The sequence below is a fragment of the Halichondria panicea genome, chromosome 15 (genome assembly GCF_963675165.1).
Source record: "Halichondria panicea chromosome 15, odHalPani1.1, whole genome shotgun sequence".
NCBI lineage: Eukaryota > Metazoa > Porifera > Demospongiae > Suberitida > Halichondriidae > Halichondria > Halichondria panicea.
This window is the reverse complement of record NC_087391.1, coordinates 5,186,771-5,208,861: the sequence shown is the minus strand read 5'-3', so window position 1 is coordinate 5,208,861 and position 22,091 is coordinate 5,186,771. Positions and strand designations below refer to the sequence as shown.

Sequence of the window (22,091 nt, the reverse complement as noted above, 5' to 3'; positions counted from 1 at the left end):
GTTGCTTAGCGATAGCCACGCCCACCCTTATAATTATGATCCACATCGTTCTTACGTAGGTGTTATAAGATATTATAGTGCAATGTGTGTGTGCGTTAAAATTAATCGTAATCACTAATTCAGGTTAATATGTTTTAGGATGTTTGTTACTACTTTTCCTTTTCCTTGTTGGTTTATATTTCCATTCTTGAATCCCACTTCATACTAATGGTTGCCCTAATCCAGCAAACCCTGAGCATGTACAGAGCCGTGAAGATGAAGCACAGTACCTATTAGAACCATTAATTAAGTGTGTGCATGTGTTCAAGAAGGTAGTGTTATTGCTACAATGTTAAGTTATTGGGGGGGGGGGGGGGGATCCTTTTCTTTGATCTCATTTGATCTTAATGATCGCTATAATCCAGCAAGCCCTGAACAGGTACAGGACTGCAAGTGTGAAGCACAGCACCTGCATATATAGGAATCATAAATGATGTGTAATACCAGAAAGCTACACAGTAAAAACAGATTCGAATTCTGTCATTTTAACACTAAAATATGATGATGCATCCCATATAACATTATTATGTGTTTTTACTGTGTATATATAGCTTGATTATTAATGTGTAATACCAGAAAGCTATAACTGATTATTAATGTGTCCTAGCCAGCTGTGCATGTGTGTGTGTGTATGAAGTTTGAATCAGGAGTGAGCTAATTAATGTACAATAATTATTTGCATGCTTATAGGAAATGATATTTATGATGGAATACAGTGCATATAATTATATATACATAATTATTATGAGGCCTGTATATAAAAGGCTCTCGTTGATTAACTTGCCGTGATTATGATCAAAAAGATGTATCCCTCCACCAGATGATTGATTGTAGACCATAGTACAGTTAGCCCAATGGATGCTCCGAGGAACACCAGTGAGAAGAAGATCGTTACGCAAGAGTATATAATGTCCTGTGTGTGTGGTGTGTGTTGGTGTATAGAGTTTGCATAAGCAGTGTAATAGCTATTATGACGTATGGTGTGTGATGGAATACAGTGCATGCATATACATAATTATTATCTTTCTTTGGTAAATCTATGTACTGCATGCATATAATGTACCGACATTATGTATCGACCAATCATCCTATACGTACCCACGCGAGGAAACATTTGGTTGTTCTTCTCCTGCATGTCCTGATGTAGAGGTGTGCTATTTCCATGATGACTCCAAGAAGCAAAAGGGTTAGAAAAATTGTCCCTATGATTAGTGTTAGAGGTGGCAATGAAGAATACTCAATTACTGTAGCTGTGAAAACCAGACCATCAGATGAAATGAATAGTGCCAACAGTAGAGATACGAGCTGCAGCGGTGGAGTGTGTGTGTGTTTGTGTTCTACTAACTGTGTATGTGCGGTCTTATAAATTCTATAGAGCTCCCTAAAATCTACTGAATGCTCTTGGTTGCATTTTCCTATGATTATTATAGCCTATATATTAGGCATGCTTTAAAATATGCTGTCGCAATCTTACCATTAAGATAGTTATTCTGACAGCCACTTTCGCTTTGTCTTGCCAGAAGCTACAGGTAGCCTTCAATGGCGGAACAGGTGTCGCTACTTTCCCAGGGACTTGTGTCAAATGGTTTTGTTGCTCTATAATCTCTTCATAAAATTGCTCAGTCGTATTTTTTGAGATATCGTCGTAGCTACCATCAGTTGCTGGCTGTGTAGTAATGATGTTGTAAGCCTGGTTTTGTTGGACAATCACATTTGTAGCTGACTCCGTAGGGATGACTAATTCATACTGACCACTCTCACTGACCTCATCCAACCGTCCGGTGCTGTGCACATTGTAGGCGTGGTTTTGCTCAATTGGGATATTAGTGAAGTTGTACACAACATTTTCGTACTCTCCCCCATCAACACTAGCTCTGCTATGGTACTCAACAATCTCACTCTCTCTGCCTGTTTCACTGATCTGTCTTTGTGTGTTGACACCGTAGGAACAGTTGTTAACTATCTCCATGGCTTGTCTATATGAGTCTATTAACTTGTATGCTTGGTATAGTAACTGTGATAGCCTATTATTATAACTGCTCAAATGAAAGTATTAACTACTTTATTGCGCTTCCTATAATTAATGTTGTTTTAGAAGACGTGTTAATAGGTTCATTTTGAATGTACATATAATTCAAGTCCTATGTCAGCAACCTTGATAATACAAGTGGACTATAGATAAACACTACCTCCTAGCCCAATGTGTGTGCGTCACAAACAGTTAATTGTGTAATCACTAATTTCGCTTAGGGTATATGGGCTGTTTGCTGATTTTTCTTGCTGTTTTATATTTCCATTCTTGAATCCCACTTCATACTAATAGTTGCCCTAATCCAGCAAACCCTGAGCATGTACAGAGCCGTGAAGATGAAGCTCAGTACCTGTATAGGAGTTACAGCCATTTAATTATTATGTAATAGCTAGCAAAAAGATTGACTTGAATGTGTGAGTGTGTTACATGCATGTGAGGTTTGAATCACTGCAGGCTAGGAATGTGATGTAATAATAATAGTATCGTGTTGTTTAATAGGACCTGCTTAGGGTAAGGTTATTAACTTGCCGTGATTAGAATGAAGAGGACATATTCTCCCAGATTACTTGTTGTAGACCACGCTACAGTTAGCGCAATGGATGTTCCCAGAAACACCAGTGAGAAGAAGCTCATCATGCAACAGTATAAAATGTCCTGTGTGTGTGTGTGTATATAAAAATAATTTTGAGGTTTAAAACACTTTGTTTGACTTCGTAAGGCTTTTTTAAAGGCTTTTTGTGTCTTCACAATTATAGTGAACTCTTCAGGAAGGCCTTCCTGAACTGCTTAATTCGCAAAGCTACCCGAAACTGGCCAACTTTTTTATTTAGCCTAGCTATAATTATACAGCACACATAATTATGTGCTTTCCGAATCTACCCGAATTAAGCCTTCACAAATTTTTCTTTGCAACCCATTTTTTCGTTTTTTGCACTTGTATACATGTAGGAGTCTGAGGATCATAGCACAATAATAGCTATTTTGATGAATGTATGTAGATGAATATAGTAGCCACTCATTGAATAGATTATATAGAACGTATAGCTTTGTACTGTGTACGCTGTAACCGTATAGCTGCCTGTACCTTACCCATGTGAGGAAACATTTGGTTGTCCTTTTCCTGCATGTCCTGATGCAGAGGTGTATTATTTCTATGATGATTACAACAGCCAATTGGAATGGAAAAATTCCTCCTATAATCACTGTTACGAGAGCAACCGATAAAAATTGATTAGGTGGGGTGAAAGCCAGACTAGCAGATGCAACGTATAGCACCATCAGTAGAATTGCCAGCTGCATTGGTAGAAGTGCATGTGTGCATGCATGCATGGTGTTTGTCGGTTAACATTGCATGTTTTCTTTTGTTGTGTATAATAGTCTCTAAATTATAATTATACAAATCTTATAGCTCCCATAGGATACATAATACAATATAATTATACTGTATAGCGCGAAATTTTTGAGGGGCTTAATTTTCGCTGTTTTTTCGTGGGTTAGCAATCCTATATACACGAGAATTAATTCCATGAAAATTGTTTAGAATTATCTGCTATAACGTGCAAAGATTAAAGGCGCGGCTTCCGGTAAGCAGTAACGCATGAAATTGATATGCTTTTAGACGCCCTTCCACATTTAAGTGCCTCAAAAATTTCATGCTATATACGATATATGGCATAATTATGAATTCTAAAGCTCCCAAGCTAGATAGGAAACAATTTTAATTGTTATGCATGTAGATTGATTATAATTATAAGCATGCACGTTCTAAAGTCAACGCAGTTGTCTCACCACTAAGATAGTTATTCTGACAGCCACTTCCACTTTTCCCTGCCAGAAGCTACAGACAGCCTTCAATGGTGGAACAGTTGCTTCTTTGTTTATAGGGTATTGTGTCAGATAGTTTTGTTGTGCAGGAATTTCTTCATAATATCGCTCAGTCGCATTTTCTGAGATCTCATCGTAGCTACCAACAGATGCAGTGTCACCTGGCTCTGTGATATCGATGTTATAAGCTGGGTTTTGTTGGGCAATCACACTCGCAAGTGGCTCTACTGGGATAACTAATTTGTACTCGCTGACCTCGTCCAACCGTCCGGTGCTGTGCACATTGTAGGCATGGTTTGGCTCAATTGGGATATTTATATCGTACACAGCCACTTCGTACTCTTCTCTATTCTCACAGTCAACACTCTCAACGTTAGCTCTGAAATTGTATGCAGGATTTTCTTGGACGTCAACATTTGTTTCTGTAACAGCATCTTCAACAATCTCACTCTCTCTGCCTGTTTCACTGATCTGTCTTTGTGTGTTGACACCGTAGGAACAGTTGTTAACTATCTCCATGGCTTAGTTTAGCTTGTCTCTGTGAGTCTATAATCAGGAGTATTCCCAACACTACGTTCAACCATTGAATCTCGTGGAACCACACATTCTGCACAAACAAAATTAATATCAGGGAATTTATACTACACCAGCAGGTCTCCTGGTTACACACATCCTGCATGTCATAACAATGAAGGGTACTTTACTCCTGCATGGTTACACACATCCTGCATGTCATAAAACAATGAAGGGTACTTTACTACCATCAGATTCAGTGTAATTATAGTGAGCTAACAGGTTAGACCAGGTGTGCAATACTGAATCTGATGGGAGCGAAACACCCTTCATTGTTATATGACATGTATAGGATGTGTAATCAGGGGCACCTGCACCTGATGCATGTAGTATAAGTTCCCCGATATTGTTTTTTGGCAAAAATAGTGTGTAAAACATGATATAGGTTTCACCTGATTATACAACTATTATATAAAGTTGCCTAGACACAACCACCCACCTCTTTGAGCTTACATTGTATCAGGAGGTATTACCGTATTACTAGAATGTTTTGCGAGCATCAAACATAATTATGCGAACTTTGCGAGGGTTTATCCATTCGCAAAAATAAAATCACAAAACCTAAATTAGTACACACGATCCTTGCCAGAACGCAATAGTTAGATCGCAAAGGGTCAACATTTTCTGCTAATTTGGCTGATTCGTAAAAGTTTTTCACAAGCATAAATATACGGTAGCTTACATAATTGTGTCAATGTGCATAGAACCATTAATTAAGTGTGTGAAGTGTGTGCATGTGTTCAAGAAGGTAGTGTTATTGCTACAATGTTAAGTTCTGGGGGGGGGTCCATTTCTTCGATCTCATTTTCTCTTAATGGCTGCTATAATCCAGCAAGCCCTGAACAGGTACAGGACTGCAAGTATGAAGCACAGCACCTGCATATATATGTCCATTCATGTAATACCAGACTGCTAACTTGATTCTCTAACTTTAATGTCTGCCAGCTGTGCATGTGTGTGTCAGATGTGAAGTTTGAGAATTACTGCATGTATGAGTGAGCTAATGTATTTGCATGCTAAGATGATGGAATAGTTGTGCGTGCATATTATGAGGCCTGTTATAAGGCTCTCATTGATTAACTTGCCGTGATTATGATCAAGAGGATGTATCCCTCCACCAAATTATTGGTTGTAGACCATAGTACAGTAAGCGCAATGGATGCTCCGAGCAACACCAGTGAGAAGAAGATCGTTATGCAAGAGTATACAATGTCCTGTGTGTGTGTGTGTTACAATATAGAGCTGAGGTAAAGTATAAAATAGCTGTTAGGACGTACGTACGTTGTACTGTGTATATATATATAGACATTTATTAGTGTCATTTGGTTAAGTTTACTGTATTTGTAATGTATATGGTTTTCCTACGTACCCACATGAGGAAATATTTGGTTGTTTTTCTCCTGCATGTCCTGATGCAGAGGTGTACTATTTCCATGATGACTCCAAGAAGCAAAAGGATTAGAAAAATTGTCCCTATGATTAGTGTTGGAGGTGGCAATGAAGAATAATCAAGCACTGTAGCTGTGAAAACCAGACCGTCAGATCCAATGAATAGTGCCAACAGTAGAGATACCAGCTGCAGCGGTGGAGTGTGTGCATGTGCGTTTCTGTTCTGATAACTGTGCATGTGTGATCTTTTAAACCATAATTATACCTAAAATTCCATAAAATCTAAATGCTTTTGTTTGCATTTTATAATACTATTGGAATATGCTGTTGCAATCTCACCGTTAGGATAGTTATTCTGACAGCCACTTCCACTTTGCCTTGCCAGAAGCTACAGATAGCCTTCAATGGTGGAACAGGTGTTGTTACTTCCTCAGGGACTTGTGTCAAATGGTTTTGTTGCACAGGAATCTCTTCATAAAATTGCTCAGTTGGGATATCCTCGTAGCTACGATCAGTTGCTGGCCGTGTAGTAATAGTGTTGTAAGCCTGGTTTTGTTGGACAATCACATTTGTAGCTGACTTCGTAGGGATGACTAATTCGTACTGACCACTCTCACTGACCTCATCCAATCGCCCAGTACTGTGCACATTGTAGGCGTGGTTTTGCTCGATCGGGATATTGGTGAAGTTGTACGCAACATTTTCGTACTCTCCTTCATCCCCACGGTCAACACTAGCTCTGCTATTGTACTCAACAATCTCACTCTCTCTGCCTGTTTCACTGATCTGTCTTTGTGTACCGACATCGTAGGAACAGTTGTTAACTATCTCCATGGCTTCTCTCTATGAGTCTATTAACTTGTATGCTTGGTATAGTAACTGAGATAGCCTATTATAACTGCTCAAAGTAATGGGGAGTGAAAACTACTTTATTGCGCTTAATATAATTATGTTATTTAGAAAATGTGTGTAGTAGGTTTCACCATATTGAATGTATACATGTATACTCATCCTATGTCATCAACCTTGATTATTCAAGTTGCCCAGATAAACACTCACCTCCTATATGCATGAGCACTTAGGTTAATGTCTAGAGTGTATCTCTGTGTGTGCAATAAGGTAATGTGTGTGCCCTAGGGCCTGCTTAATGTTAATGAATGCTGTATGCATGGGATGCAGTTGTATAATTATAGTATGTACGTCAAAAACAGTTAATTGTTAATCGTAATTTAGTTACGTAATTGCACTTAATTTTTAGGCTACACTGTTAAAAATGATGTGTTCTGGAACACACTTTTGGCATGTTGGTATGACACTTTAAATTTGACACCCCTAAAGGTGTTTTGTAACACATAAGCTGTTGTGTGTTGCTGAACACATTGGCAAGTGTGTTATCTAGCACATGCATACAGTGCCTTCAAGCACACTAATAATGGTTGTCTAGCACATACATACAGTGCATGTGCACCTCGTAACTTGGTTATTTTCAGGACGGTAAGATTACTTCTAGCTTGGTGCTGTTGCAATTTCAACGAAATGTACAAGTCATTTAACACAAATCAAAAACATATATACAACGAACGACTATTTAAATGTTATACAGATTATTACATAACACATTACTGTTAATGACAGCACATCACGTTTCCTTTTTGACGAAAGAGCGCACAGCAGCAGTAGCACATTTTGATTGAAGTCATCTTGTATCTCATCCTAAATAATAAATACAATTATGTCTGGGTAAGCATATCTATTACTCCACGTACCTGGATACTTTTCTGCACATTTATAGCAGTTAGTATGTCCCAGAGAATAGTCACTTCTATACCCAAACAGTGCTCAAGTCAAGAATGAGGTCAAGTTCTGGGCTGAGTTGTGAGAAAGGCTATATATTATTTATATGATCATATCACACATAGTATTTCACCAGCTTACCACATGAATGGCCTTTGGAAGCTCCATGAAGTGCTGCAGTAGTGTATATTCTTCAGGAAAGCTAAATACTCAGTGCAGTTAGTACAGAGCTAAATTGAGTTCTTCTCCAGTTCTTCTTTTTGTTGATTTTAATTAAATCAATGCGCATGCGCACACAGAAGGTCTGGACTTAGCCACTTAGCTCTAGTATAGCATGCATGTAGAGATTCTACATGCATTGCAGGCTTCTATATACTATAGCCATACTTTTAGGACCTGGATTTCTGGGTTTGCAAAGTATAAAGCTTCCTTTGAGAGTGATAGCAAGTTGTTTCCCGCATTTGCAGGGACTGCAGCATTTCAACTCTTATTTCACTTGCACATACTTAGCACTCTTGGTGATCTAACTGTACTAAGTGGAACATAAATATTAATTCTGGTATCTGAAAAGTAAAAAGACCTTCTTAATATCTTATATATCGTGTGCTACTTTACACCACTGTATGGATGTCAGAGTGTTCAGTAACACACCATTCTGTTGTGTCACCCGAGTGTGTTCATTAACACACCACTGACATTTACCTACTAAAATTAGTGTGCTACGTAACACCCCATTTTTAACAGTGTATGGGCCGTTAGCTTTTCCTTGCTGGTTTATATTATCATTCTTGAATCCCACTTCCTACTAATGGTTGCTCTAATCCAGCAAACCCTGAGGATGTACAGAGCCGTGAAGATGAAGCACAGCACCTGGATGCATGTATGTGTAGGAAATACAGCCATTCAGTAAACCACACCTCTCCCTTGGGCTATGCCTTTGTAGTCGGGAGGTTTACTGTCATAAACCCCTCTACACTGTACATTAACTATAATACACAGCAGAAAAATTAGCTTGAATGTGTGAGTGTGTCTATATTTATGTAGGGTTTAAATCACTGAACAAAATGTGTAATAATTATTTCCAGGCTAGGAGATGTTATGTACATGTACATGTCTTAATTCAGTAGGGACCTAGGGTAAAATTATTAACTTGCCGTGATTAGAACGAAGAGGACAAATTGAACCAGATTACTCGTTGTAGACCATAGTACAGTTTGCCAGGCTGATGTTCCGAGGAACACCAGTGAGAAGAAGCTTATCATGCAACAGTATAAAATGTCCTGTGAACGTTGTGTGTGTGTGTGTGTGTGTGTATGCATGTGTGTGTTTGGAAGGGGGTGGTAAGCACAAGGCTAACTGGGTTGGTTGGAACCGCACCTGCTGAGGCGTACTATTTTGACTCAAACGGAATACACATTTATTTTTATGAAGAAAATTCAATTGACAAGTTTTTTTTCCAGTCATTAGAGGGCCACCAATTCCGTACTTGTCAGTCTACAAGTTTCAGTCCCTTTAATTTCCTGACTTGTGCTTAGCTCGAGGAAAGGCGGGACCACTCCATATATGCGGAGTCCAGGGTGTGACTGTCAAACCATATAGACTCTATGGAAACATGCAGTTAAAAAGGAGCAGCATTTCAGTTTTTTAACTTAGGAATTAAGTACAGCAACTACGAAATGGTAAAAAATTAACCCACGTGATGAAGGCCTTCCTAGAGTTTAATTCGTGAAGCTACCTGAAACTGGAAATATTCAGCTTATGCAAATGTTTGCTTTCCAAAGCTATACCTGAAGCCTTCACACATTTTTCTTTGCAACATTACATGCAATAGGAGTCTTTTTGGTTTTTGGTCTGATAAAAGATTTTGGGTTTTTAATAATAATAATTGTATAGCTATTTTGATGTATGCATGTATACATGCACAGATAGTCAGTCACTCATTGAATAGGTATATAATATAGAATGTATAGCTTAGTTTGGTATATACACTGTAATCGTATAGCCTGTACTTACCCATGTGAGGAAACATTTGGTTGTCCTTATCCTGCAAGTTCTGATGCAGAGGTGTACTATTTCCATGCTGATTACAATACTCAATTGGAGTGGAAAAATACCTCCTATTATCACTCTGATATATGAATTAAAAGGATTCGATGAAAACTCATTAGGTGTGATGTAAGCCTGACCAGCATATGCATATAGCCCCATCAGTAGAAATGCCAGCTGCATTGGTATAGATGTGTGTGCATTTCTGGGTTAACATTGTTTTCTGTGAATTAAAAGTATTGCGAAGGAAGATAGTCAGGGTCAAAAGATCTATCTGCTTCCTGAAGACTTTAATTGTGTTCCGATCGTCTAATCTTCCTGTATTACCTGCAACCTTTTGTCAATTTCGTCGTGGTTGGAGTTAACAAAGAAAGAGTAGATTATTGGAATGCATTGCAATTACAGTCCTACGTAAGCAGATTTTAATTAAGACTTTTTGACCCCGACTATCCCTCCTCTGTATAATTGTATCTATCATAATTATAGCTATAATAATTATTATCATAACGAATTCTATAGGATAGATACATCATAATAATAATAGCTATCATAATTATGAATTCTAGAGCTCCCTAGAAAATACTGAATATTCCTCTTTTTAACCCGAGGCGCATCGGTGGCCATTGGTTATAGTATAGTCACCTGGTCTGTGTGTGATTCTGAGTCATGCTCACCTGGCTGCCATTGCGTTTACAGCATGAATAGCCTCAATCTATACACAACAAGTTATTATAGTTTAATTTTGATGTTAGCCAGACATGCACCACTGCATGCAGTTTCAAAGCCTTGTCATAGCATTCAAATCTGATTCAGTGTCTTTTGTATAGTGTATATGTATATTTGCCCTCTGCATGTTAGTTACTTATACATAATTAATTTTGTAGAACACTCTGGTTGTAAGACATAAAACTGCCAAGGGTTTAGCACTTCAGTAGTCCTATAGGTTGGTTGTAGGCATGCATGTTCTAAAACCAGTGCAATTATCTCACCATTAAGATAGTTATTCTGACAGCTATTTCCACTTTGCCTTGCCAGAAGCTACAGATAGCCTTTAATGGCGAAACAGGTGTCGTTACAGGGGCTTGTGTCGTTATTACTTCCTCAGGGGCTTGTGTCGTTACTTCCTCAGGGGCTTGTGTCGTTACTTCCTCAGGGGCTTGTGTCAAAGGGTTTTGTTGCTCTGGGTAAAATTGCTCAGTCGAAATTTCTGGGATCTCCTCATAGCTATAATCAGATGCAGTATCACCTTGCTGTGTAGTAATAATGTTATTAGCCTGGTTTTGTTGGACAATCTCATTTGCAGGTGACTCTGTAAGAATGATTAATTCGTACTCACTAACTTCGTCCAACCGCCTGTTGCTGTGCACCTTGTAGGCAGGGTTTGGCTCGATTGGGATATTTGTAAAGTTGTACACAACATTTTCGTACTCTTCTCCATTCTCATAGTCAACACTCTCAACGTTAGCTCTGAAATTGTATGCAGGATTTTCTTGGATGTCAACATTTGTTTCTGTAACAGCATCTTCAGCAATCTCACTCTCTCTGCTTGTTTCACTGATCTGTCTTTGTGTACCGACACCGTCAGAATAGTTGTTAACTATCTCCATGGCTTGTCTCTATAAGTCTGTGTGTTTATACTAGTAAATGTGGCTATGACTGACTGCTCTGCAAGTGGGAGTTAAATAACTCCCCTATATTGGCACGTCAAGTATTTGTTGTTTTAGATGATATGTATACCGTATATCGTATTACTAGAATATTTTGCTTGTGAAAAACCTTTGAGAATGAGCCAAATCAGCAGCCCTTTGCAATTTAACTATTGTGTTCTGGCAAAGATTGTGTGTATTTACTAGTAGGTTTTGCGATTTTATTGCTGCGAATTGATCAAGGTTCGCATGTATTTGATGCTCGCAAAACATCCTAGTAATGTATCGGGTTTCGAATGCAAGTGACACTGTACAAATCTGATTGCGTTTCGAATTGCATGTGCATGCTCACTCTTTGCGTCTTTTTTCCGATTGAATTTGAAGAACGTTATGCATTCGAAACTTGATATACGGTACTAGGTTCCAATCTTAAGATATCTTACCATGCATGCCAGCAATCTTGTTAAAAACCACCCACCTCCTACAGTACAGGCCAAATTGTGTAGTACTCTGTGTTTGTTTTGATTGTGTTGCACGCAGGCAAAACAATCATTTTTTGTTCGTGTGCACGCAAGCTTGCAATGATTTACTTAATTATCTTAATTGGATTCAATCATGCTGATGCGTGTAAGCAAAGTAACTAGTATAGTACGTGTATAGATGAAAACGGGCCTTTGTGTGCGATATAATACGCAAGTGTAACAGAAAATATATGACATATAATTATAGGATGTGTAATCAGGAGCACCTGGTGCATGCATGTAGTATATAAGTTCCCCAATAATTATTGTTTTTGCATGATATAATATAGGTTTCCACTAATTATACAACTATTATATAAATTTGCCTATTATAGACACAACCACCCACCTCTTTGAGCCTATATATACATTGCATCAACTGTTTTACTAGAATGTTTTGCGAGCATCGAATATGATTATGCGAACTTTACAAGGAAAAATAAAATCGCAAAACCTAAATCTCACCATTAGAATAGTTATTCTGACAGCCACTTCCGCTTTGCCTTGCCAGAAGCTACAGATAGCCTTCAATGGTAGAGCAGATGTCGTTACTTTCTTAGGGGCTTGTGTTGTTACTTCCCCAGGGACTTGTGTCAAATGGTTTTTTTGCACAGGAATCTCTTCATAAAATTGCTTGGTTGTATATTTTCTGGGATCTCCTCATAATTACAATCAGTTGCTGGCTGTGTAGTAATGATGTTGTAAGCCTGGTTTTGTTGGACAATCACATTTGCAGCTGACTCCGTAGGGATAACTAATTCGTACTGACCACTTTCACTGATCTCATCCGACTGTCGGGTACTGTGCACATTGTAGGTGTGGTTTGGCTCGATCGATAGTGAAGTTGTACACAACATTTTCGTACTTTCCTTCATCCCCACGGTCAACACTAGCTCTGAGATTGTTGACAATCTCACTCTCTCTGCCTGTTCCACTGATCTGTCTTTGTGTGTTGACACCGTAGGAACAGTTGTTAACTATCTCCATGGCTTCTCTCTATGAGAAGCATGAACTTGTGTGCTTGCTAGTAAATGTGGTGACCTTTGAAAAAAACCCTTATTGCATGTACATCCTATATGTTGTGTCAAATGATGTGTGTAATAGGTCCGCCATATTTGAATGTACTAGCTTATCCTAGTTGAATGGTGTTAGATACAGTGTGTGTGTGCAATAAAGTATAGTGCAACGTGTGTGTGCGTTAAATTGTAATTGCTACGAATCTAGGCTGTTTACTACTTTTCATTTTCCTTGGTTTATATTTCCATTCTTGAATCCCACTTCATACTAATGGTTGCCCTAATCCAGCAAACCCTGAGCATGTACAGAGCCATGAAGATGAAGCACAGCACCTGTGTAGGAATTACAGCCATTTATTGTGTGATAGCAAAAAGATTGTCTTGAATGTGTGAGTGCATGCATGTGCCTACAATACGTGAGGTTTGAATCATTAGCAAATTAGTTATTTCCAAGCTAGAAGAAGATGTTATGTTATAATAATAGTAGTTTTGTGTAGGAACTGGAGGTAAGGTTATTAACTTACTGTGATTAGAATGAAGAGGAAATATTCTACTGGATTACTCGTTATAGACCACTCTACAGTTAGCCAGGCTGATATTCCGAGGAACACCAGTGAGAAGAAGCTTGTCATGAAACAGTATAAAATGTCCTGTGTGTGTGTGTGTGTTATGGTAGGTTGGCAAACAAAATTTGCGAAGTTAATGAACACTTGTTTGACATCACAAGGTTAAGGCTTTTTTTGGTTTCACATTTCAAGAAAGCCTTCCTGAACTTAATTCGCGAAGCTATACCCAAAACTGGCCAACTTTTTTTTATTTACCCTACAGCACACATGATTATGTGCTTTCCAAAGCTACCCGAAGCCTTCACTTTGGAACATTGTACACCCAATAAGAGTGTGATGTGATGAGGGTATCAATAATAGCTATTTCAATGTATGTACATGCGCAGATGTATATAGTCAGTCACTCAATGAATAGAGATATATAGTTTGTTTGCTGTATGTATACGCTGTAACCGTATAGCCTGTACCTTACCCATGTGAGGAAACATTTGCTTGTCCTTTTCCTGCGTGTCCTGATGCAGAGGTGTATTATTTCCATGATAATTACACAAGCAAATTGGAATGGGAAAATTCCTCCTATAATCAGTGTTGTGAGAGGAGCCGATGAAAACCGACCAGTAATTGGGATGATTGCCAGACCAGCTGATGCAATGTATAGCACCATCAGTAGAATTGCCAGCTGCATTGGTAGAAGTGTGTGCATGCATGGTGTATGGTCTTTGTGGGTTTTCCTTTGTCGTGTAAATAATGGCATAATAATTATGTTCTACAGTTGTCTTACCACTAGGATAGTTATTCTGACAGCCACTTCTACTTTTCCCTGCCAGAAGCTACAGATAGCCTTCAATGGTGGAACAGTTGCTTCTTCTTCAGTAGGGTATTGTGTCAGATAGTTTTGTTGTGCAGGAATCTCTTCATAATATCGCTCAGTCGCATTTTTTGAAACCCATCTCGTATTTTCTGAGATCTCCTCGTAGCTACCAACAGATGCAGTGTCATCTGGCTCTGTAATATCGATGTTATAAGCATGGTTTTGTTGAGAAATCAAACTCGGAAGTGGCTCTACTGGGATAACTAATTCGTACTCGCTGACCTCATCCGACTGTCCGGTGCTGTGCACATTGTAGGCGTGGTTTGGCTCAATTGGGATATTTGTGTCGTACACAGCCACTTCGTACTCTTCTCCATCCCCACACTCAACACTCGCATTGTTAGCTCTGAAATTGTATGCAGGATTTTCTTGGACGTCAACATTTGTTTCTGTATCAGCATGTTCAACAATCTCACTCTCTCTGCCTGTTTCACTGATCTGTCTTTGTGTGTTGACATCGTAGGAACAGTTGTTAACTAACTCCATGGCTTAGTTTAGCTTGTCTCTGTGAGTCTAATCATGCAGGAGTATTCCCAACACCACACAACCATTGAACCACACATTCTGCACTAACCAATTTCTGGGAATTTATACTACACCAGCAGGTCTCCTGGTTACACACATCCTGCATGTCATAAAACAATGAAGGGTACTTTACTAATCAGATTCAGTGTAATTATAGTGAGCTAACAGGTTAGACCAGGAGTGCAATACTGAATCTGATGGGAGCGAAACACCCTTCATTGTTATATGACATGTAATAGTTGTACCATGGATATCAAGGATGTATTGGATTTGTACTACCGAGGGCAGTTCTATGTATTCCCCGGCCGAGGGATACATAGAACTGCTCGAGGTAGTACAATAACAATACACACACAGATATGCATGGTACAGGTAGCTTGTGCTATGAACACATATTGATTAGAAGCTGTTATCCAACCCATTTACAACTGAGTAGTAGTAAACACTCTTTGATCTCAGAGGAGGTGGACATCACTTGAACTTTCACTAATTATGACCTTTTAATGACATTCCAGGCCAAATTGCTTTTTGTTTTTGCTGACTCAGCAGTAGAACATGGCTAGATCTAGGCGGATCTAGCTAGTATAGGTATTATGTGCTGATAGGGTTAGGTCCAGTAACCATCACAGACACCAAACACAACTAGCTGTCAATAGATTCAGCGACAGAAACCGTGCAGAATATTGTCTCATGAATCAGTCGCCCTCTATAACATAGACTCGTGAGTAGGCCGCCCAACTTTTAGAGGGCGGCTAAAATAGAGACTAGCGAAGTACAGTAGACGCTACGCTGAGTCAGCAAAAACGAAAAGCAATTTGGCCTGGAATGTCATTAAAAGGTCATAATTAGTGAAAGTTCAAGTGATGTCCGACCTCCTCTGCTTTGATCTCTGCCGTGCATGCGCACTGTGCACATTTTATGTGCTGTGCTTGCACTTTACAAACCACATTTACAACTTCACACCTCAGTTCCAATGGGGTCGGGTAGTTTTATTGTGGATACTGAACAATTGATTCTCACAATTTGATCAAGTGTTTCACAGTAGTTTTGTATAAAAGAGAGAGCCCTTTAAGGGTGGATGGTGGGCTTTAGGCTCACCACAAACAAGCCAATGTACCCTAGGGTATATGAATGTACACCCTATAGTAGGGTACATGGGATTTGTACCCTGGAGTATCCTGAGAGTTTCAATGGATATTCCTTAGTGTCAGAGCACATCATGGTACAAGTATAGGATGTGTAATCAGGAGCACCTGCAACTGGTGCATGTGTATAGTATAAGTTCCTCTATATTTGGTAAAAATAATGTGTAAAACATGATATAGGTTTCACCTGATTATACAACTATTATATAAAGTTGCCTAGACACAACCACCCACTTCTTTGAGCTTACATTGCATCAGGAGATATTACCGTATTACTAGAATGTTTTGCGAGCATCAAACATAATTATGCGAACTTTGCGAGGGTTTATCCATTCGCAAAAATAAAATTGAAAAACCTAAATTAGTACACACGATCCTTGCCAGAACGCAATAGTTAGATCGCAGAGGGTCAACATTTTCTGCTAATTTGGCTGATTCGTAAAAGTTTTTCACAAGCATAAATATATGGTAGCTTACATAATTGTGTCAATGTGCATAGAACCATTAATTAAGTGTGTGAAGTGTGTGCATGTGTTCAAGAAGGTAGTGTTATTGCTACAATGTTAAGTTCTGGGGGGGGGGGGTCCATTTCTTTGATCTCATTTGATCTTAATGATCGCTATAATCCAGCAAGCCCTGAACAGGTACAGGACTGCAAGTGTGAAGCACAGCACCTGCATATATAGGAATCATAAATGATGTGTAATACCAGAAAGCTACACAGTAAAAACAGATTCGAATTTCTGTCATTTTAACACTAAAATACGATGATGCATCCCATATAACATTATTATGTGTTTTTACTGTGTATATATAGCTTGATTATTAATGTGTAATACCAGAAAGCTATAATTGATTATTAATGTGTCCTAGCCAGCTGTGCATGTGTGTGTGTGTATGAAGTTTGAATCAGGAGTGAGCTAATTAATGTACAATAATTATTTGCATGCTTATAGGAAATGATATTTATGATGGAATACAGTGCATATAATTATATATACATAATTATTATGAGGCCTGTATATAAAAGGCTCTCGTTGATTAACTTGCCGTGATTATGATCAAAAAGATGTATCCCTCCACCAGATGATTGATTGTAGACCATAGTACAGTTAGCCCAATGGATGCTCCGAGGAACACCAGTGAGGAGAAGATCGTTACGCAAGAGTATATAATGTCCTGTGTGTGTGGTGTGTGTTGGTGTATAGAGTTTGCATAAGCAGTGTAATAGCTATTATGACGTATGGTGTGTGATGGAATACAGTGCATGCATATACATAATTATTATCTTTCTTTGGTAAATCTATGTACTGCATGCATATAATGTACCGACATTATGTACCGACCAATCATCCTATACGTACCCACGCGAGGAAACATTTGGTTGTTCTTCTCCTGCATGTCCTGATGTAGAGGTGTGCTATTTCCATGATGACTCCAAGAAGCAAAAGGGTTAGAAAAATTGTCCCTATGATTAGTGTTAGAGGTGGCAATGAAGAATACTCAATTACTGTAGCTGTGAAAACCAGACCATCAGATGAAATGAATAGTGCCAACAGTAGAGATACGAGCTGCAGCGGTGGAGTGTGTGTGTGTTTGTGTTCTACTAACTGTGTATGTGCGGTCTTATAAATTCTATAGAGCTCCCTAAAATCTACTGAATGCTCTTGGTTGCATTTTCCTATGATTATTATAGCCTATATATTAGGCATGCTTTAAAATATGCTGTCGCAATCTTACCATTAAGATAGTTATTCTGACAGCCACTTTCGCTTTGTCTTGCCAGAAGCTACAGGTAGCCTTCAATAGCGGAACAGGTGTCGCTACTTTCCCAGGGACTTGTGTCAAATGGTTTTGTTGCACAGGAATCTCTTCATAAAATTGCTCGGTTGTATTTTCTGGGATCTCCTCATAATTACAATCAGTTGCTGGCTGTGTAGTAATTATGTTGTAAGCCTGGTTTTGTTGGACAATCACATTTGTAGCTGACTCCGTAGGGATGACTAATTCGTACTGACCACTGTCACTGACCTCATCCAACCGTCCGGTACTGTGCACTTTGTAGGCAGGATTTTGCTCGATTGGGATATTGGTGAAACCGTACATAGCCACTTCGTACTCTCCCCCATCCCCACACTCAACACTCGCATTGTTAGCTCTGAAATTGTATGCAGGATTTTCTTGGACGTCAACATTTGTTTCTGAAGCAACATCTTCAACAATCTCACTCTCTCTGCCTGTTTCACTGATCTGTCTTTGTGTGTTGACACCGTCAGAACAGTTGTTAACTATCTCCATGGCTTCTCTCTATGAGAAGCATGAACTTGTGTGCTTGCTAGTAAATGTGGTGACCTATTACGTGTATGACTGCTCGAAAAAAAACCCTTATTGTACATCCTATATACCGTATAGCGCGAAATTTTCGAGGCACTTATATTTCGTGGATTGGCCTCTAAAAGCCATTTCGTTGCACAATGTTCGCGGAATGACTGCTTACCGGAAGCCACGCCTTTAAATCTTGCACGTTATAGCAGGTAAAGAACGATTTTCGTGGACTTAATTTTCGTGTAGGATTGCTAACCCACGAAATCCACGAAAATTAAGCCCCTCGAAAATTTCGCGCTATACGGTATGTTGTGTCCGATGATGTGTGTAATAGGTTCCGCCATATTTGAATGTACTTATCCTACACGGCACTGGTTGAATGGTGCTAATTAAAGTCACCCACTTCTAAGAGTTGTGAGTTTACTTTGGCATATTATTTGGGTTAATGTGCATGCAGCGAACCATTAAGTGTGTGTGTGTGTGTGTGTGTGTGTGTGTGTGTGTGTGTGTGTGTGTGTGTGTGTGTGTGTGTGTGTGTGTGTGTGTGTGTGTGTGTGTGTGTGTGTGTGTGTGTGTGTGTGTGTGTGTGTGTGTGTGTGTGTGTGTGTGTGTGTGTGTGTGTGTGTGTGTGTGTGTGTGTGTGTGTGTGTGTGTGTGTGTGTGTGTGTGTGTGTGTGTGTGTGTGTGTGTGTGTGTGTGTGTGTGTGTGTGTGTGTGTGTGTGTGTGTGTGTGTGTGTGTGTGTGTGTGTGTGTGTGTGTGTGTGTGTGTGTGTGTGTGTGTGTGTGTGTGTGTGTGTGTGTGTGTGTGTGTGTGTGTGTGTGTGTGTGTGTGTGTGTGTGTGTGTGTGTGTGTGTGTGTGTGTGTGTGTGTGTGTGTGTGTGTGTGTGTGTGTGTGTGTGTGTGTGTGTGTGTGTGTGTGTGTGTGTGTGTGTGTGTGTGTGTGTGTGTGTGTGTGTGTGTGTGTGTGTGTGTGTGTGTGTGTGTGTGTGTGTGTGTGTGTGTGTGTGTGTGTGTGTGTGTGTGTGCAATAAAGTATATAGTGCACCCTAATAGGGGTTATCTCATGTTCTATTGCTACAATGTTAAGTTCTCTGAGTGAGTGCCATGGATCCATTTCTGTGATCACGTTTTCTCTTAATGGCTGCTATAACCGAGCAAGCCCTGAACAGGTACAGGACTGCAAGTATGAAGTACAGCACCTATATAGAAGGGACAATAGCATTATAATAAATAAGCTACTATGTATAGGCTATCACCGGCATGTAATTGCTCATAATTGTGATCAGACGTCAAAGGAGTACAATACATACCTATAATTTATAAGTAATATCAATCATGCATGTATATATACCTGGATGATATTACCTAACCCACCACCACCCACCACCATATTAGGTTGCATTGCTTTATGAGTGGTAGCAATCTGATTGGTCCATTAGATAATGGTCCTTGTGTAATAAACTCATTCCAATTCCAATTCCAATAATGAATCTCATTATATATATACATGGCAAACAGTATGACACAAACGCAATCAGCAATAAGTAGGTTCATGTCCTTGTGCTGGTACTGCTAATACATAACAAAGATTAGCCTATAATTATATATACTTACAGCCATGTACGTATGCAGTGTTGTGTGTGCTAGGGACTACACTACTGATTAACTTGACATGTGTGCATTCTTTATGCTCACTATTATAGAGGTGTTTTGTACTTACTGTGAGAACAGCAAAGATAGCAACTCCTGCTTGTAGTACCCCAACATTGCTCCGATTCGTATCATTGCTCTGAGCACTGTGTAAATCACTTGACCACAGTGTAGTGATCCAAGCGGCCTGCCCACAGGCTATTAAGTAGATGAGAACAGTGTCCAGTTGTGTGTAATGTCCTGCATGTGTTTGTGGGTAGAATTATTATTACATGTACATGCAGCTATGAGGCCAAATTAAAGTTTCTGTTCTGTTTGCGTATAGACACTGCAAGAAACTTTAATTTGGCCTCTATTGTATTGTGCATGCCTCAGTTCACTTATATGCATGTAATATAATTATGTAGGTTCCCCTACCCAGACTTTTATAGAGATGTCACAATTCAACGTGCAGCCATGCAACTAAAGAGAGCCTTTATATGTCTGGGTAGAGTCCCATTAATACTTGCATGTGTGTGAAGTCGAAGTCACTATACAGGCTCATACCAGCCATTGTGTAGTTAAAAAGTGTAGTCAAGTGAATATGAAGTGCTAATACTATTATATAGCTGGAGTAACTCACCCATGCTAGAAAGCAGTTGGAGATATTTTTGGAGCAGACTCTACCCAGTAGCATAGGCAGCTCAAAACAACAGCTCACCATAAGTTGTGGTAGACAAGTTAAGCAGCTGACCAAACCAATGGCTCCTGATATGGGCAGCACTGATATGGGCAGCAATAGCAGCAATAGCAGGGGCAGTCCCAACTGTGGTGGTGCATAAGTATTACACTGTATACAGCTAGTTGTTATAAATACTCGTGTGCATGCGATCACCCTCTACGTATGTACATGCAGCCAAGGACTTATAAAGAGAAGAGGGCAGTGACTCAGACTAATTCTCAAACTCAACAAAATTATTGTGCATGGTTTCTGTTTTTAGACCTTCCTGCCCACACAAAATGCTATAATTATTATAGATGCATGCAGAACCATTAAGTAGCCTCGAGACCAGCCGTTCGTTATGCCTGGTCAAGTTCCAATGTAGAACTTGTCTAATTGGTCCAGGACCGGTAATTGCCCACAACAACCATACTTGCCCGTGAACATCATTATGATGCTTCCAGTAACATGCAGCTAGCTATAGTATTGTTGTGGTTGCGGTTACCGCAATCATGTTCACAACTACTCAAGCCTAACCACTCGCTGACTCAGCTAAACGAGTTTTATATTGGAACTTGACCAGGCGTTCTTTCAGGTAACGAACGGCTGGTCTTGAGGCTACATTAAGTACTGAATTATATATATCCTGCCTCTGATATATATAAATTTAGCTGAGTACCGATATACCTATATAGATGCATTTCCTCTTCTCTTTATAATACCTTGATACAGGAGGATATCCACATTAACTGTGTTAGCTGGCCACCTCTTATATCCTATAATATACAGGGACTTACCATTAGAATGATAATTCGTATAGCCACCTCCACCCTTCCTTGCCAAAAACTACAAAGACCTCGGGGTGGAACTTTTTTCATAGTATTCTTTGCTCTTTTTTGCACTACGTTATTTTGCTCTCTCCTCTGTGGTACTATTTGGGTTCGCTCTCCCATCTCTGGTAGTACTTCATAGAGCTCACCATTTTCATGTCCAGCAACAGCAGGGTCTGCCACACAGTAGACGTTGCTGGCCTCAATACTGTAGTCACTGTTTTGTTGAGTTATGACCTCCAAATAGTCAGGCGGTTGATCATTAATGCCGGTATTGGAAATGTAGGCACAGTTTTGCTCGATGCTGCATGAATCCAAATCATTGACAACATATTCGTTATCTGCTGGGTCGAAATCGACATATGACTGCTCACTGGGAGTAGGACTGCCGCTTAAGTGTCTGTCTGTCTCTTTAACAACTTTAAAATTATCAACTTGATCATATTCCTCTTCAATAAGTTGTCCATTTACGCTTGCTGCGGTAGTCTCTGTTGCATCCATGACTGTTGTATTGTTTGTATGGTCTCATGGACTAAAATAGTGTTTTTATACTATTTTGCCAGCTGCCAGTTTACATTGGCATATTTGGGTTAACGT

General features: G+C 39.4%; 5 protein-coding genes across 13 annotated transcripts in view; 1 reads left to right on the top strand and 4 right to left on the bottom strand.

The window, feature by feature from the left end:
* LOC135348562 (WD repeat-containing protein 62-like) overlaps nucleotides 1-22,091 on the top strand; it is a 37,793-nt gene that overhangs the window by 6,490 nt on the left and 9,212 nt on the right. The gene's annotated exons all lie outside the window — the stretch shown is intronic.
* Nucleotides 45-4,515, bottom strand: LOC135348569 (uncharacterized). Of its 2 annotated transcripts, XM_064546832.1 has the most exons (7): nucleotides 3,860-4,515; nucleotides 3,161-3,364; nucleotides 2,600-2,725; nucleotides 1,514-2,420; nucleotides 1,138-1,344; nucleotides 824-952; nucleotides 45-448 (listed from the first exon to the last, which is right to left on the bottom strand). In XM_064546832.1, the coding sequence occupies exons 4-7, from the start codon at nucleotides 2,006-2,008 to the stop codon at nucleotides 374-376; spliced, it is 906 nt and encodes a 301-aa protein (XP_064402902.1). In that variant the 5' UTR covers nucleotides 2,009-2,420; nucleotides 2,600-2,725; nucleotides 3,161-3,364; nucleotides 3,860-4,515; the 3' UTR covers nucleotides 45-373. The 2 variants fall into 2 exon arrangements, with proteins under 2 accessions (XP_064402902.1, XP_064402901.1); XM_064546831.1 differs by lacking the exons at nucleotides 45-448; nucleotides 824-952; nucleotides 1,138-1,344 and having other exon boundaries at nucleotides 2,164-2,420.
* Nucleotides 5,088-14,897, bottom strand: LOC135348567 (uncharacterized). Of its 8 annotated transcripts, XM_064546826.1 has the most exons (12): nucleotides 14,228-14,897; nucleotides 13,919-14,125; nucleotides 13,405-13,530; nucleotides 12,330-13,213; nucleotides 9,665-9,874; nucleotides 8,806-8,931; nucleotides 7,793-8,521; nucleotides 7,624-7,725; nucleotides 6,197-7,570; nucleotides 5,838-6,044; nucleotides 5,554-5,682; nucleotides 5,088-5,344 (listed from the first exon to the last, which is right to left on the bottom strand). In XM_064546826.1, exons 9-12 carry the CDS (start codon nucleotides 6,689-6,691, stop codon nucleotides 5,270-5,272), a joined length of 906 nt encoding a protein of 301 aa, XP_064402896.1. In that variant the 5' UTR covers nucleotides 6,692-7,570; nucleotides 7,624-7,725; nucleotides 7,793-8,521; nucleotides 8,806-8,931; nucleotides 9,665-9,874; nucleotides 12,330-13,213; nucleotides 13,405-13,530; nucleotides 13,919-14,125; nucleotides 14,228-14,897; the 3' UTR covers nucleotides 5,088-5,269. The 8 variants fall into 8 exon arrangements, with proteins under 8 accessions (XP_064402896.1, XP_064402897.1, XP_064402892.1 ...); XM_064546824.1 differs by lacking the exon at nucleotides 5,088-5,344 and having other exon boundaries at nucleotides 5,387-5,682; XM_064546827.1 differs by lacking the exons at nucleotides 12,330-13,213; nucleotides 13,405-13,530; nucleotides 13,919-14,125; nucleotides 14,228-14,897 and adding exons at nucleotides 10,372-10,409; nucleotides 10,687-11,748.
* On the bottom strand, nucleotides 16,445-18,619 carry LOC135348571 (uncharacterized). The gene is made up of 4 exons (XM_064546833.1): nucleotides 17,728-18,619; nucleotides 17,352-17,558; nucleotides 17,038-17,166; nucleotides 16,445-16,661 (listed from the first exon to the last, which is right to left on the bottom strand). The coding sequence occupies exons 1-4, from the start codon at nucleotides 18,283-18,285 to the stop codon at nucleotides 16,587-16,589; spliced, it is 969 nt and encodes a 322-aa protein (XP_064402903.1). The 5' UTR covers nucleotides 18,286-18,619; the 3' UTR covers nucleotides 16,445-16,586.
* Nucleotides 19,204-22,087, bottom strand: LOC135348573 (uncharacterized). Its single transcript, XM_064546835.1, has 4 exons — nucleotides 21,462-22,087; nucleotides 20,587-20,769; nucleotides 20,035-20,204; nucleotides 19,204-19,513 (listed from the first exon to the last, which is right to left on the bottom strand). The coding sequence occupies exons 1-3, from the start codon at nucleotides 21,993-21,995 to the stop codon at nucleotides 20,166-20,168; spliced, it is 756 nt and encodes a 251-aa protein (XP_064402905.1). The 5' UTR covers nucleotides 21,996-22,087; the 3' UTR covers nucleotides 19,204-19,513; nucleotides 20,035-20,165.